Source organism: Anomaloglossus baeobatrachus, chromosome 11 (genome assembly GCF_048569485.1).
Source record: "Anomaloglossus baeobatrachus isolate aAnoBae1 chromosome 11, aAnoBae1.hap1, whole genome shotgun sequence".
In the NCBI taxonomy this organism is placed as follows: Eukaryota; Metazoa; Chordata; class Amphibia; order Anura; family Aromobatidae; genus Anomaloglossus; species Anomaloglossus baeobatrachus.
The window spans coordinates 184677075-184694521 of NC_134363.1; the positions used below are offsets into that span (position 1 = coordinate 184677075).

General features: G+C 50.9%; 1 protein-coding gene across 12 annotated transcripts in view; it reads left to right on the forward strand.

Moving 5' to 3' along the window:
• GRAMD1B (GRAM domain containing 1B) overlaps positions 1-17447 on the forward strand; it is a 260555-nt gene that overhangs the window by 175927 nt on the left and 67181 nt on the right. For all 12 annotated transcript variants that reach the window (XM_075327726.1, XM_075327714.1, XM_075327715.1 and 9 more), the window contains one exon: positions 8956-8976. In XM_075327726.1, the coding sequence (XP_075183841.1) occupies positions 8956-8976 (21 nt within the window). The remainder of the gene's footprint in view (positions 1-8955; positions 8977-17447) is intronic.

Here is a 17447-nt window from a genome sequence, read left to right on the forward strand (position 1 = left end):
CGCAGAACCGAGTGGTTCGGTCCTTCTTAGGGACGAGGACTACAGGCGAGGCCCAAGCGCTGTTGGATGCCTGGATCACCCCCAGCTTCAGCATCTCGTCAATCTCCTGGCGCATGTGTTGCTGCACCTCCAGGGAGACCCGATATGCTGAACGCCGGATCGGGGGATGATCCCCAGTGTCCACGTGATGGACAGCCAAGTCAGTCCTTCCGGGCTGGTTGGTAAACAACCCCCGGAAGGGGTGTAGGGTGGCCCACAGCTGGGACCATTGGTCCTCCAAGAGCTGGTGGCCAACCTCCACATCCTCAATGGATCCGCCTGCCCTAACCTGGGCTAGCATATCCAAGAGGGTTTCCGCTTCTCCCTCCTCGGGCAGGTTGCACACGGGGAGCGCACATGCCTCCCGCTCATGATGTGCCTTCATCATGTTCACATGGAAGGGCTTCCGCCTTCCACGGGCAGGGTGCAGTGTGACCAGGTACGTCACAGGGTTGAGCTGCTGGTACACGAGGTATGGGCCTTCCCAGGCTGCCTGAAGCTTGTCCTGTGGTACGGGGACCAGTACCCACACCTTTTGACCCACTTGGTAGGTCCTCTCACAAGCGTTCTGGTCGTACCAACGCTTCTGATCGGCCTGGGCTTGAGCCATATTGTCGTGTACCAGTTGCGTCAAGGCCTGCATTTTGTCCCGGAAGCGCATGACATACTCGATAACCGACACTCCAGGGGTGGCCAAATCCCCTTCCCAAGCCTCTTTCACCAGAGCCAGGGGGCCCCGCACACGTCGCCCGTACAGGAGCTCAAACGGTGAGAATCCCGTTGAGGCCTGTGGAACCTCCCGGTAAGCAAATAACAGGTGTGGGAGATACCGCTCCCAGTCACGCCCGTGGGAGTCGACCAACATCTTAAGCATCTGCTTTAAGGTGCCATTGAACCGCTCGCACAGGCCATTAGTCTGTGGATGGTACGGGCTGGCCACCAGATGTCGCACCTGGACTTGCTTACAGAGGGCCTCCATCAGCTGGGACATGAATTGGGTCCCCCGGTCAGTGAGCATTTCCTGGGGAAAACCCACTCGGGAGAAAATCTCCAGCAATGCGGTGGCCACCTTGTCAGCCCGAATGGACGACAAGGCCACTGCTTCTGGGTACCGGGTGGCATAGTCCACTACCGTCAGTATGAAGCGTTTCCCGGAGCTACTGGGGATGGCCAGCGGGCCGACCAGATCCACAGCCACCCTCCTGAAAGGCTCATCGATGATGGGCAGAGATACCAGTGGGGCTTTGGGGAGTGTCCCCGCCTTCCCCACTCTCTGACAGGTTTCACACGAACGGCAGTAGGCAGCCACATCGGCCCCCATTTTTGGCCAGTAGAAATGCTGGTTTAACCTGGCCTTGGTCTTAGCGATCCCTAGGTGTCCGGCCATCGGAATCTCATGTGCGATCCGCAACAACTCCGTCCGGAACGGATAGGGTACCACCAACTGTCGGTCCCTGGGCCACGCCTCCGGTGAACCCTGCTGGACCGTGACCCGGTACAGCCGTCCTTGGTCCCAGACCACTCGCTCCGGGTCCGAGTCCGAGGGAGGCTGTGCCGCCTGCTCCTTAAGAGCTTTCAGGCTGTCGTCAGCTTCTAACGCTGCCTGAAACCCCTGACTAGATGTGGCCAGAATCGACGAGACTGTCACATCTTCGGTCAGTACCCCGGGACCTGTGTCCTGGCCTCCACCTGACTCGGCTGCCACTTGGTCAGAAGGGGAAGAGCTATCGGACCTCCGGGAGGCCCCTTGGCTTCCAGCACTCCCACTGCGGGTGACAGCGGCCACAGCCGCTGCGACCGTGGGTCGTGCCTGCTCCTCCTCCGTTCCTGACCAAGTCGCCGGTTCAGGCAGACCTACCTGGCTTCCTGACACCCCGGTTGTGGGGGAACCCTGCACCGAGATCTTACCTGGGAGCACTTCCACTCTGGGACCGGCCCCAATCTCACCTGCCTGTTCCCCCCCTGCAGCAACAGAACCCCGCTGTGAAATCTCTGGGGACCCCACATTTGCTGTGGTAGCCCCCACCCCACACACTGGTCCTCCCCCTGCAGCACCCTGCTCTCTGCTTATCCCTGCAGAGGGCAACAGATCCCAGCTCACAGGCTGATTACTTGTAGAGGCATTGTCACACCTTTCTCTGACCCCCTCCCCTCCTGTCACAGCTGCAGCTGTGTGTGTGTCTATGCAAGCAGAAATATCAGAGTTCACTCCCTCCTCCCTTACATCATTCATAGATAACACATTAACATTGTCCGGAGGCACGTCAGTACTGGCTGAAGGGTCAGCCCTTGGGGGGGGCCCAAACTGGGAGGTTATCTGCCCCAAATCTGTCCCAAGTAACACGTTTGCGGGGATCCGATCAGTTACCCCCACCTCTCTCACCCCTCGCCCTGCGCCCCAGTCCACATAAATGCCAGCAACAGGCAGCGCCGGGTCAATGCCTCCAATCCCGGAGACAGCGAGGGTTTTTCCAGGGATCAAGTCTTGGGGGGACACCATCTCAGGCCGCACCAGAGTCACCTCCGAGGCGCTGTCTCGCAGTCCTATGGTCACAGACCGGCCGACGGTGACAGGTTGGAAGCTGTCCAGGGACCTACCACCACCCCCACCCACACAATACACCTTGGGCGGCCCTTGGGACGGGGACGGAGCCGGGGCCTTGGGACGCTGAGGGCACATGGCCTTGAAGTGTCCAGGTAGGTTGCACTGGTGGCACCGTCTTGGCTCTGCCACGGGCCTGGAGAGGGGAGTTGAGGGGGACACCCCCTGCAGTCTAGGGGCAGGTGGGGCAGTCGCAGAATTCATCTTACCCCCTCTCCAGGTGCTGCTGGTGGCTGCTCTCCTGGCCTCAGGAGCCCGATTGTTGGTGTAGTCATCGGCCAGGGCAGCTGTAGCCGTGGACCCCTTTGGCTTCTGGTCTCGGATGAACTGGCGGAGATCCTCAGGGCAGTTCCACAAGAGTTGCTCCGTGATGAACAAGTCCAGGATCTCCGGTCCGGTGGAAAGCTGCAGGCCTTGGGTCCAGTGGTCGGCAGCTCGGGCAAGTGCCCGCCGGTGGTCAGCCCAGGAGTCCTTTGGTCCCTTTTGCAGGGTCCGGAACTTCTTGCGGTAGTACTCCGGAGTGAGGTTGTACTGTTGGATCAGGGCCCGCTTGATGGTGTCGTAGCCCTGATCTGCCTCAGCAGGCAAGTCCCCAAGGATATCCAGGGCCTTACCCCTTAGACGGGGGGTCAGGTATTTGGCCCACTGATCCTTGTCCAGATGGTGCTGCAAGCAAGTCCGTTCAAAAGCAGTCAGGAAAGAGTCCAAGTCTCCATCCTTCTCCAGCACTGGGAAGTCCTCAACACGGACCTTTGGAAGTTTGGTGTCTTGAAGGTCACGGGTGGCTGATGAGGGCCGGAGCTGAGCTAGCTGCAGCTGGTAGTCACGCTCTGCCTGTTGCTGTCGCTCCGCAGCCTCACGCTCTGCCTGGCGCTCTCGCTCTTTACGCGCTGCCTGCCGCTCCGCAGCCTCAGCCTCACACGCTGCCCTGCGCTCTGCAGCTTCACGTTCTGCCCTGCGCTCTGCCATGAGTTCCTTGTAGCCCTCCCGGTCTCCAGCCTGGAGTAGGGCCATAGCCATTTGAAGAAGGCTATCCGAGCCTCCCAGGCTCGGTGGAATGGCACGTGGTGAACTGCGGCACGCTGCAGAGCCAGGTGATTCACTGTCCATTGCAGAGCGGAGGGCTGGCATCTGGCTCGTTGAGGACCCTTGGGTGAGCTGCTCCTCATCTTGTCCAGCAGTGCCAGGTTGTGCGATGTCCTCTGCAGAGCTGTTCTCTGGCGTCGGGCTCCTGGAGGACTCGTGGACAACCTCCTCATCGTCTCTGGCCTGAGCATCGGCCATTCCTTTGGCTTTGCTCCTGGTGCTCTCAGCCATTGTTGCAGACTTTGGTCACTGACACAGAACTGACACCTGATGTGCCCACACACCTTACAGTATCTGCACTCTGACACTCTAGTGTTGAGCTAGTCTGAAGACCCCAGCAGCCACAGCTGCTGCAGGCAGTCTTTAGTGTCTGGGAGTATGGGTCTCACACTCACACACACTATTATCTCGATCCCACCGCTATGCCACCAATATGTCACGAACCACCGGGGGGGTCACTCAGAAATCCCCCGCGCTGGCTACCAGTACGTCACAATCGGGGGGTAACAAGTGGGGGTCACCCCTCCTTTATACCTCCCGACCGACAGACAGAGCACGTGAAAGGCTCTCTAGCGCCCCTCTTATAGTCAGGCCAATTATGGAATTGCCCGACAATAAGCAAGGAGGCCGCTATACTACTTATGCCGATTATTGAAGGGTCCCCGGTGAGAGTAGGGTATATATTCCCCCGACCTCCGCGGGCGGAATATATAAAACCTCCCCGAATCTCACTGGCCTCCCCACAATAATCCTTGGCACAACTCGCTGCCACCAACCGCTTCACGGTAACTATTAGCCGAACACACAGACGTGGGATTCAAGATCGAGATAACAGAACAGCCCAAGATTAATTATATAATTTAATCAGCCTAAAGCACACTAGAAACTACAATATATACAATAGGAGATCTACAGAATATACATATGTCAGAGTACAGTTACAGATAAAGCATGGTTTACAAACAGGCATACACAGTTCCAGCAGTTACCTTGTGCGTCTGGCCACAGGGGGGCGCTGTAGACCAGGTTTTCAGGATCTTTCCCACAGATGTTTCCTACACGTGACCCCCGGCGAAAGAACCCTGGAAAATGGCCGAAGTAGGGTTATCAACCGGGGCAAATCCAGGTCCCCTCCTACCTTAGTGACCTCAGAGGGAGCACTGCTCCACCCCTGGCTGGAGTTATGGACAATATCCACAACATGGAATATGGGCCATAACTTGGCCTGGGAGCGTCGTAGGCGGACGCCAACGCTCTCATTGTGACAGTTATGAATTTAGCTACAGAACGAGAGGACTCATGACTTGTCTACTAGTTCCCCATTGGCTGATATCACGCCTGGGGTACTTCCCAATGTCCTACTCCCATAAAAAAGGTGTGCCAGCATCGTCCGCATGCAGAGACACCATTTTTATGGTTGCCATATTTATCGGAAATATGGCTTGCGAGATATGAACCATATTTTACTGGAGTCGTCCTGTCTGGATACTTCCATAGCCTTGCTAATTAGATAGCAGCCCCTACCACAGGGTCACGGCAGGGAGTCATCCTGTGTCCATTGTTCCCACATCATCTAATCTCCATATCACAGGAGATGGCCGTTGGAGGTGTAAGGGGTGCTTCACACACAGCGAGCTCGCTGCCGAGATCGCTGCTGAGTCACGCTTTTTGTGACGCAGCAGTGACCTCATTAGCGATCTCGCTGTGTGTGACACTGAGCAGCGATCTGGCCCCTGCTGCGAGATCGCTGCTCGTTACACACAGCCCTGGTTCGTTTTCTTCAAAGCCGCTCTCCTGCTGTGACACACAGATCGCTGTGTGTGACAGCAAGAGAGCGACAAATGAAGCGAGCAGGGAGCAGGAGCCGGCGTCTGACAGCTGAGGTAAGCTGTATCCAAGATAAACATCGGGTAACCAAGGTGGTTACCCGATATTTACCTTAGTTACCAGCCTCTGCAGCTCTCACGCTGCCTGTGCTGCCGGCTCCGGCTCTCTGCACATGTAGCTGCTGTACACATCGGGTTAATTAACCCGATGTGTACAGCAGCTAGGAGAGCAAGGAGCCAGCGCTCAGTGTGCGCGGCTCCCTGCTCCCTGCGCACACTGGTAACTAATGTAAACATCGGGTAACCATACCCGATGTTTACCTTAGTTACCAGTCTCCGCAGCTTCCAGACGGCGGCTCCGTGCAAGCGCAGCGTCGCTTGCACGTCGCTGCTGGCTGGGGGCTGGTCACTGGTCGCTGGTGAGATCTGCCTGTTTGACAGCTCACCAGCGACCATGTAGCGATGCAGCAGCGATCCTGACCAGGTCGGATCGCTGCTGCATCGCTAAGTGTGAAGGTACCCTAAGTGGAACACAGACCAGTTCCTTTGACACCTATCTGCTAAACAAACCGTTTATCCCTGTGGTAAATTTTCTGATTGAAGGAGTTGTGTGAAGGAAAGGGGGGGTGACACCAGGAGAGGGCTTCCTGACATAACTTGAATATCATGATTTATCGTCATATCTCTGGATTTACCTCACAGATGGTAATAATACAGATGCGGCTGAGCTAAGGTGTCATTAGGCACCGCTCCTGCTGATGTTTCATTGGGTCTTGCATAGGACTGCTGTGCAGGTAGTCTGTTTTTGGAAAGTTTATGATGATGTAAATGGTGTAGCCTCAGAGACAACATTGCCCTTCCCCAAAGCTGATTTAGAGGCGGAAGCGATCACTGCTTTTCCTGTAATCTACAGTACACCATTATCTATTTATATATTATGATTAACCGCTTCTCGCCCCCAGCTCCTGTATTGCTCTGGACAGTAGCACACAGAGGGGTCAGGAGCAGGAATTGGGGAATAAGAACACAGGTCTGGTTTGGGGGCTGAATTTTAAGGTCTTTTCTTCATTTAACGAGACAAAAAGAGAAACTTTCAGCTCACCCATTCCATGTGCTCTGATTTCCTTCTGCTGCACGGGCTGCAGGTGCTGTTACCTGTGTATAATGAAGAAGGAAGAGTTCTGCCCAGCGCAAGAAGGAGAAATACGTCAGTAAATTTCCAGGTGCTTTATTCTGCTTGGTTATTCTGCTTTGGCCTTGACAAAGGCTACACTCCAGTAGCCGAAACGCGTCGCTGTTGTGTCAATATCCATGGAGGACTATGTCTTAACTGTTCATATGTTTATATGACCGTTTTTATTGGAAACCAAGCAGAATAAAGCACCTGGAAATTTACTGACGTATTTCTCCTTCTTGCGCTGGGCAGAACTCTTCCTTTTTCTTCATTTAACAGTTCTTCACACTTGGGCAAAACTCACCCCATGACCAGCAAAGGTTCCCCTTATAAAAAACCCTCCCCGTCACCAGACCAGCACCAACCATGGTCTGTACCCAAACTAAAGCCACCTCACGGCCAATAGCGAAAACTAATCCCACCCCACAGTCTACCCAAACTAAAGGCCCCGTCACACTAAGCAACATCGCTAGCAACATCGCTGGTAACGAACAACTTTTGTGACGTTGCTAGCGATGTCGCTGTGTGTGACATCCAGCAACAACCTGGCCCCTGCTGTGAGGTCGTTGGTTGTTGCTGAATGTCCTGGGCCATTTTTTAGTTGTTGCTGTCCTGCTGTGAAGCACAGATCGCTGTGTGTGACAGCGAGACAGCAACAACTAATGTGCAGTGAGCAGGGAGCCAGCTTCTGCTGAGGCTGGTAACTAATGTAAACATCGGGTAACCAAGAAGCCCTGTCCTTGGTTACCCGATATTTACCTTTGATACCAGCCTCCTCCGCTCTCACTGCCTGTGCTGCCGGCTCCTGCTCTGTGCACATGTAGCTGCAGCACACATCAGGCAATTAACCCGATGTGTGCTGTAACTAGGAGAGCAAGGAGCCAGCGCTAAGCATTGTGCGCTGCTCCCTGCTCTGTGCACATTTAGCTGCAGCACACATCGGGTTAATTAACCTGATGTGTGCTGTAACTAGGAGACTGGGGGCTGGTCACTGGTTGCTGGTGAGCTCACCAGCAACTCGTGTAGCCACGCTCCAGCGATCCCTGCCAGGTCAGGTTGCTGGTGGGATCGCTGGAGCGTCGCAGTGTGACAGCTCACCAGCAACCTCCTAGCAACTTACCAGCGATCCCTATCGTTGTTGGGATCGCTGGTAAGTTGCTTAGTGTGACTGGACCTTAAGCCCACTCCACGGCCAGTTCCCAAACTAATCCCACCCCTCAGCCTGTATCCAAATTAAACCCACCCCACGGCCAGTTCTGAAACTAAGCCCACCCCACTGCCAGTACCCAAACTGAGCCCACCCTACAGCCAGTAGCGAAAACTAAACCCACTCCACGGCCAGTACCCAAACTAAGCCCACCCTACAGCCAGTACCCAAACTGAACCCACTCCACGGCCAGTGAGTGAGCCCGACCTAATGTTGCGTTCTGTCCCTGCAGAAATTTCTGCATTGATTTGAACAGCACATGTCGCAAATCGCTGCAGAAACACTGCGTACTGAAAAGCCGATTTCATGCGCTCTGGATGCAGCCTCTCCCATAGACAGAGCGGGGGATGCATCCAAAGCGCATGTAAGAAGTGACATGTGGCTTTTTAGAACGCAGCGCTTTGGGCAGTAACCGAAGCGCTGCGTTCTAATACGCCACGTGGGCATGGATTAGGCACAATCTTCATAGATCACCCACATTGTAACTGGCACATACAGGCATCCACAGCGCCTCCTACTGGTGACGCCTGTGATTACACCACAGACGAGCTGTATATCAGTTACGTGTAAAGCTTTTTATTTTTGTTAACAATGTAACAAAAGTCAAATAGTGATGTCGAGATGACGGGGTCAGTGCATCTCCATATCTTAAAGTTGTTGGGGAGTGATGATGTCTCATTTTTTAGTCACCTGAGTACTAAGACTTTTGCCATTCATACTGATATAGACATGATATATATATATATATATATATATATATATATATATATATATATATATATATATACTGTATGTATGTGTGTATATATCAGTATGGCTGGCACTGGGTGCCCGGCTGCAGAAGATGGCGGGTGCTGTAGATTTCCACACAAGAACATTCATTCTTGCAGTGATAATATATCATGTGATGTCTCTCTGTGACCTAGTTTTTCCAAAATCCTCATTTAACCCTTTTTTGCTGTGTTGTACACTATGTAAATGATCATAAAGAAGTAACTTTTTTTTTTTCTTCTTTTTGCAGAAGAGCCAGAGCTGGTACAATGTGAGTACACTTCGATTTTCCATGTCTTATTATCTGCATGCTAATGTGTCTGATTCTCCCTACTAAGGCTACTTTCACACATCCGGTTTGAGCCCTGCGGCTCAATCCGGCTGTGAAAACTATGCAACGGATGCGGTGAAAACACCGCATCCTTTGCATCAGTTTTTACATGCGGCCGGTCCGGTTTTTTCCGGTTGCGGCATGCTACTGAGCATGCGCAGTGGAAAATACCGCATGCGGCGACCGGATGCGGTTTTTCCCGCATCGCGCCGCATCCGGCCTCCATAGGGATGCATTGAAAAATGCGCCGCAGCGGCCGGATGCGGCGCGATGCGGTGTTTTTTGCCGGAGCAAAAAACGTTGCAGGGTACGTTCGATCCGGCCGCCGCATCGGCTAAATCTGCCGCATGCGGCAAAAACCGGACCGAACGCAAGCCCCTACGGCACAATGCGGCACTAATGTAAGTCAATGCAAAAAAAAACCGCAATCGGCGTTACAAAAGCCGGTTGCGGTTTTTCTGCAGAACGCCGTATTGTGCCGCAGAGCAAAAATCCGGATGTGTGAAAGTACCCTTACTGTATGAAATGAACGCGTTGCATGCACATTACTGGTCAGTGCTGCCCTCTGCAGGCCACAGTGCAGTATTGCTCCTCTCAGCAGTTGAAACAATCTTGGAACAAATTGACAACATTTATAGTTATAGCGGAAGGTAGCGAAATTGAAAGATTGTTGTGAATTTAGTCTCACGGTTTTTGAAGGGATTATAGAGGAACGATACATAGCAGAGGTCTAAGAAATTATACTCAAGAATAGTTAAGTCATACAGAACACAAATACTTTTCAAAACTTGTCTGGTGCCGAGCCGCGCGTTCAGGCCTCCCGAGCCGCGCGTTCAGGCCTCCCGAGCCGTGCGCTCTCTCCTCCCGAGCCGTGCGCTCTCGCCTCCCGAGCCATGCGCTCTCGCCTCCCGAGCCGTGCGCTCTCGCCTCCCGAGCCGTGCGCTCTCGCCTCCCGAGCCGTGCGCTCTCGCCTCCCGAGCCGTGCGCTCTCGCCTCCCGAGCCGTGCGCTCTCGCCTCCCGAGCCGTGCGCTTCCGCCTCCCGAGCCGTGCGCTTCCGCCTCCCGAGCCGTGCGCTTCCGCCTCCCGAGCCGTGCGCTTCCGCCTCCCGAGCCGTGCGCTTCCGCCTCCCGAGCCGTGCGCTTCCGCCTCCCGAGCCGTGCGCTTCCGCCTCCCGAGTCATGCTCTCTCCCCCTTCCCGAGCCGTGCGCTCCAGCCTCCCGAGCCATGCGCTCCAGCCTCCCGAGCCGTGCGCTCCAGCCTCCCGAGCCGTGCGCTCCAGCCTCCCGAGCCGTGCGCTCCAGCCTCCCGAGCCGTGCGCTCCAGCCTCCCGAGCCGTGCGCTCCAGCCTCCCGAGCCGTGCGCTCCAGCCTCCCGAGCCGTGCGCTCCAGCCTTCCGAGCCCGTGCGCTCCAGCTTCCCGTGCGCTCCAGCCTCCCGAGCCGTGCGCTCCAGCCTCCCGAGCCGTGTGCTCCAGCCTCCCGAGCCGTGCTATCTAGCTTCCCGAGCCGTGAGCTCCAGCCACCCGAGCCATACGCTCCCACCTTCCTAACCGTTCGCTTTTGCTTCCCAAGCCGTACTTTCTCCCCTCCCATGCCGTGCGCTCTCACCACCCGAGCCGTGCGCTTTCACCTCCCAAGCTATACTTTCCCCCCTCCCGAGCCGTGCGCACCCCCCTCCCGAGCCATGCATTCCCCCCTTCCGAGCCACGCGCTCTCGCCTTCCCGAGCTGTGTGCTTCCGCCTCCCGAGCCATGCAGCATTCCCCCCTCCCGAGCCATGCAGCATTCCCGCCTCCCGAGCCCCGCACTCCCACCTCCCAAGCCATGCACTTATCAGAAATCTTTTGAGTGTTACCTTAGTGAAGGAGAGTTAAGCAGCACTAGGACCATATCTTTCACTCTTCTGGATCCCTCACTAGTTTTCTGATGTATTGATTAGTGATGAGCGACCACTAAAATCCTCAAGTAGTTGTTACTCGAATCAAGCGGGTCTGACTCTCGGACCCACTCGATTTGAGTAACAAGTATAATGTAAGTCAATGGGGAACTCTAGCCTTTTTCCCACAGACCCCGCTGGAGGGCATGGAAGGCTGGAAGAATGCATGGGGAAGACACCTGGATGCATCTCTGACTCCCAGATTGCTGCTGGGAAGGAAAAAATGTATTTTTTTTCTTTAAAAAGCATGGGGTCCCCCCCATTTTTGATAACCAGTCAAGGTAGGTGAAGCAGACAGCTGGGAGCTGCTATTAGCAGGCTGGGAAGGTCCATGGTTATTTGACCCTTCACAGCCTAAACATATCAGCCCCCAGCAGCCCCAGAATTGGCACATCACATTAGATGTGCCAATTCTGGCACTTTGCCCAGCTCTTCCTGATTGCCCTGGTGTGGTGGCAATCAGGGTAATAGGTTAATGGGGTTGATGTCAGCTGTGTAACGTCAGCTGGCTTCAAGCCCAGATGTTAATAATTGACGGGCGGCTATCAGACGCCTCTGTTACTAAACCTGTAAGGGCAAAGTTAAAAGAAAACACACAGGAAAGAAATAGTTTATTTGAATAAAGGCTCCGTCACACTTTCCCTTGTGCACCAGTTAAGTAAAAAATGTTTCCAGAAGCTCCCACATAATCTATGATCCAGGACCCCAACTCCAGCCACTGTGAATAGCCATAAAGTAGAGCCCTTCACAAGCATCTGGTGACTACAACGCTCATCATCAGAGCTGCCAGGTCTCCTGAGTGCGACGTTGGGCCGGCAGCTCTGATGATGAGTATTCTAGTCATCCGGAGCCTGTGAAGAGCTGTACTTTACGGCTAATCACTGCGGCCAGAGTTGGAGTCCTGGATCGTAGATTACGACGAGCATAGCACCTAAGCACCAGGATACTCGATCGAGTAGTGCCGAGCACGCCCGCCCATCACTAGTATTGATGTAACACATCTGAAGATGTCACCTTGTTCTTTATTTCCGTTGTGACTTCCTGCGGCTATAAGAAGGTCAGCTATTTCTTGTCATTCTCTGTTGCATTCACCTTTCTCTTCTGGTGCACATTGATCACAATGACACAGTCCATGCTCTCCAGATATACTTCACTAGTCTATACAACCTCCTACCAAGCCTAGAGCCAGTGGGTGCACAGTGGATCAATGAGATGTTTGTGAACTGACAGTGAGATGATTAGGGGAATATCCATGATTAGTAAGTCAGTAATTACCCTTTTATCTGCCACACTATGATTGCTCTGTCTGGATAAGGACATACACTACAGTTCAAAGGTTTGGGGTCACCGAGACAATTTTGTCTTTTCCATGAAAATCCTACTTTTATTTATCAGATGAGTTGCATAATGAATAGAGAATATCGTCCGGACAGTGACTAGGTTAGAAATAATGATTTTTACATGAAATAATAATTTTCTCTTCACATTTGGCTTTCGGCACAGAACGCTCCTTTGCAGCAATTCCCGCTTTGCAGGCCTTTGGCATTCTAGCTGGTAATTTGCGGAGGTAATCTGGAGATATTTCACCCCATGCTTCCCCCCTCCACAAGTTGGATTGCTGATGGGCACTTTTTGGTACCATACGGTCAAGCTGCTCCCACAACAGCTCTATAGGGTTGAGATCTGGTGACTGGGCCGCCCACTCCATTACAGATAGATACCAGCTGCCGGCTTCTTCCCTAAATAGTTCATGCATAATTTGGAGTTGTGCTTTGGGTCATTGTCCTGTTGTAGGATGAAATTGGCTCCAATCAAGCGCTGCCCACAGGGTATGGCATGGGGTTGCAAAATGGAGTGATAGCCTTCCTTATTCAACATCTCTTTTACCTTGTACAAATCTCCCACTTTACCAGCATCAAAGCAACCCCAGACCATCACATTACCTCCACCATGCTTGACAGATGGCGTCAGGCAGTCTTCCAGCATCTTTTCAGTAGTTCTGCATCTCACAAATATTCTTCTGTGTGATCCAAACACCTCAAGCTTCGATTCGTCGTCCATAACACTTTTTTACAATCTTCCTCTGTCCAATGTCTGTGTTCTTTTGCCCATATTAATCTTTTCCTTTTATTAGCCAGTCTCAGATATGGCTTTTTCTTTGCCACTCTGCCCTGAAGGCCGGCATCCCGGAGTCGCCTCTTCACTGTAGACGTTGACACTGGCGGTTTGCGGGTACTAGTTAACCCCTTCATGACCGGCCGATTTTTCGCTTTCCGGTTTTTTTTCGCCATTCTTTTTCTGAGAGACGTAACTTTTTTATTTTTCAGTCAATATGGTCATGTGAGGGCTCATTTTTTGCGGAACGAGCTGTACTTTTAAATGAAACCATCAGTTTTACCATATAGTGTACTGGAAAACGGCAAAAAAATTCCAAATGCAGAAAAATTGCAAAAAAAAGTGCGATAGCACTATGGTTTTTGAGATATTTTATTCACTGTGTTCACTATATGGTAAAACTGATGTGTGGGTGTGATGCCTCAGGTCAGTGTGAGTTCGTAGACACCAAACATGTATAGGTTTACTTTTCTATAAGGGGTTAAAAAAAATCGGAAGTTTGTCCAAAAAAAATGGCGCACGTTTTTCGCCATATTCCGTGACCCGTAGCGTGCTCTCTGCACATGTAGCCGGAGTACACATCGGGTAATTAATCCGATGTGTACTGTCGCTAGGAGTGGAGGGAGCAGGAGCCGGCACCGACAGCTGAGAGCGGGGACGCTGGTAGCGAAGGTAAATATCGGGTAACCAAGGTAAGGGCTTCTTGGTTACCCGATGTTTACTGTGGTTACCAGCGTCCTCAGAAGCCGGCTCCTGCTGTCTGCACACGTAGCAGAGTACACATCGGGTAATTAACCCGATGTGTACTGTGGCTAGGTGTGCAGGAAGCCAGCGCTAAGCGGTGTGCCCTGGTAACCAAGGTAAACATCGGGTTGGTTACCCGATATTTACCTTAGTTACCAAGCGCAGCATCGCTTCCACGCGGCGCTGGGGGCTTGGACACTGGTTGCTGGTGAGCTCACCAGCAACCCGTGTAGCGACGCTCCAGCGATCCCTGCCAGGTCAGGTTGCTGGTGGGATCGCTGGAGCGTCGCAGTGTGACATCTCACCAGCAACCTCCTAGCAACTTACCAGCGATCCCTATCAGGTTGGATCGTTGTTGGGATCGCTGGTAAGTTGTTTAGTGTGACTGGGCCTTAAGTCTTCAAGTGACTTCCATCTCCTTCTTCAAACCCAATGGCCATGTTGGTGGATACACTTGAATCCTGTTTTTCAGGTCTTCAGATGGAAACCCCAACAGTGTCACTGCCGTGGCCTGAATGTAATGTGATCAGAGACGAAGTTTGTCCTGAATTAGGACATTGACTGTTACAGATACATTCAGATGCTTTATCTTTTTCCTTATCAATAAAAACACGTAGTCTTGAATGTCTATATCACAGTGACTTGTGTTCGGACTGAAGACTTCAGTGCATATAGCCACTATAAACCCAGAGTGACGGGTCTTTGTTACCTTTGTAACAACACATTTCTGATTAGTTGTTTCTAAATAAAACCTAAAAATGGAAATGTTATCAGGAGCGTTTTTATTACTAACTGATTATGAGTGTGGGCGACATTCAATAAATGCCGACAGCACCGACGTCTCTGTGAATAGCAGAGAATAGATAAGGATTATATTGGTGGATGACACATCGGGGGTATCCCAGGAAAACACACCAGAGTTTTAGGTTTCCGGCATTGTATTTCTTTGTTAGAGAAACTAACCCTATATCATAAAGTCTGATATCACACGGTATAAATATAAAGCCTCTATATAAGATAGGAAGCAAGTCTGATATCACACGGTATAAATATAAAGCCTCTATATAAGAGAGGAAGCAAGTCTGATATCACACGGTATAAATATAAAGCCTCTATATAAGATAGGAAGCAAGTCTGATATCACACGGTATAAATATAAAGCCTCTATATAAGATAGGAAGCAAGTCTGATATCACACGGTATAAATATAAAGCCTTTATATAAGATAGGAAGCAAGTCTGATATCACACGGTATAAATATAAAGCCTCTATATAAGATAGGAAGCAAGTCTGATATCACACGGTATAAATATAAAGCCTCTATATAAGATAGGAAGCAAGTCTGATATCACACGGTATAAATATAAAGCCTCTATATAAGATGGGAAGCAAGTCTGATATCACACGGTATAAATATAAAGCCTCTATATAAGACAGGAAGCAAGTCTGATATCACACGGTATAAATATAAAGCCTCTATATAAGATAGGAAGCAAGTCTGATATCACACGGTATAAATATAAAGCCTCTATATAATATGGGAAGCAAGTCTGATATCACACGGTATAAATATAAAGCCTCTATATAATATGGGAAGCAAGTCTGATATCACACGGTATAAATATAAAGCCTCTATATAAGATAGGAAGCAAGTCTGATATCACACGGTATAAATATAAAGCCTCTATATAAGATAGGAAGCAAGTCTGATATCACACGGTATAAATATAAAGCCTCTATATAATATGGGAAGCAAGTCTGATATCACACGGTATAAATATAAAGCCTCTATATAAGATAGGAAGCAAGTCTGATATCACACGGTATAAATATAAAGCTTCTATATAAGAGAGGAAGCAAGTCTGATATCACACGGTATAAATATAAAGCCTCTATATAAGATAGGAAGCAAGTCTGATATCACACGGTATAAATATAAAGCCTCTATATAAGATAGGAAGCAAGTCTGATATCACACGGTATAAATATAAAGCCTCTATATAAGATAGGAAGCAAGTCTGATATCACACGGTATAAGTATAAAGCTTCTATATAAGATAGGAAGCAAGTCTGATATCACACGGTATAAATATAAAGCTTCTATATAAGAGAGGAAGCAAGTCTGATATCACACGGTATAAGTATAAAGCTTCTGTATAATGTAGGGAACTAGTCTGTTATCACACAAAGTGTAAAGTATACATGCTACACAATAAGTGAAGCACAGATATAATAAAAACATTAAAACACAAACATCAACAACCCACAAATAACAGGGTGCCCGCATAATTTAATGCAGGGACTCACACTGAATACAAAAGAATTAATGAGAACCTTTCTCCAAGTTATTGATGTTGAATTGGACACATAATGTAATTTTGGCTGCATAGCAGTATTTTTTTTATTTTCATGTTACCTTTCTATTGTTGAGATTCTTGTTCTGCACCTAAGTGGTTAATATTTTTTAAAATCCAAATGGGCATAAACAGAGAGATTTCACTTGAGGCGTGTGTGTACTCCTTACTCTTAGGCTGGTTTCAGTCGTCCGTGTTTAATCAGGTACCAGTCGCATGCATGGTTATGGTCATACGTGTGTCATACGTGTGTTACACGTGTGACATCCGTGTTTGCATACATGTGACACCGAGTAAAACACGTGTCTCTGCAGTGAAAAGATGTTCTATATTTATCTGTATCCAGCGATGCTGTCTTCAACTCTGCTGCCTCCCGCTCCTGACCCAAGTATCTGGAAGTCGGAGTATTGCGGGGACAGCGAGGACAGCACCGCCGGGGACATCGCCGATGACAGGTGAGTATACAGCAGTTTGTGCAGTGACATCCAGGGGGTCATCGGAGTTCCCAATGAACTCTCATGAACCCCTGTAATTCACCATCGTGACACTCGCTGTTCCGCAGTTGTCGCAGGTGTGTCATCAGGAGGTCATCAGAGTTCATTGGGAAATCCGATGACCTCCTGGACGTCCCTGCACACACACACTGCTGGCAGGATACTCACCTGTCACTAGCGATGTCCCCAGCGATGCTGTCCTTAGCGATGCTGTCCTCGGCGGTGCTGTATCCAGCGCTGTCACCGCACTTCCCCTGCTCCAAGCTGCCCACTGCAGTGAATAATCAATGAAAATAATGAGCGGGGGTCAGGAGCGGGAGGTAGCAGATCCGGAGACAGCATCGCTGGGGAGAGGTAAATATAGGAAATATTTTTATTTAAATACCCGTGTTTTCTCCGGTCCGTGTCACACTGATGTCACACGAATCACATCAGTGTGCGGTCCGTGTGACACCCGTGCTGCCAGAGAAAAAAACGGACACGTCTTCGTGTGAAATAGCGGGGCCACACGGTCCGTGTGAAAACACAATAGGGTAACATGTGTACGTGTGACATCCGTGTTAAAAATGGATGTCACACACACCTAAAACACGGACGTCTGAATCCAGACTTACGCTGGAAATACATGCAGCCGACCTGCTCCTGGCCGCAGAGCATGCGGCCGTGCCGGGTGATGTGATGCGAGACTCGCACGAGCCTCACAAGTGTGACTCCGGCCTTATGCTGATCAATCATAAGCAGACAAGAACATACTGGGGAAAGATCATGCC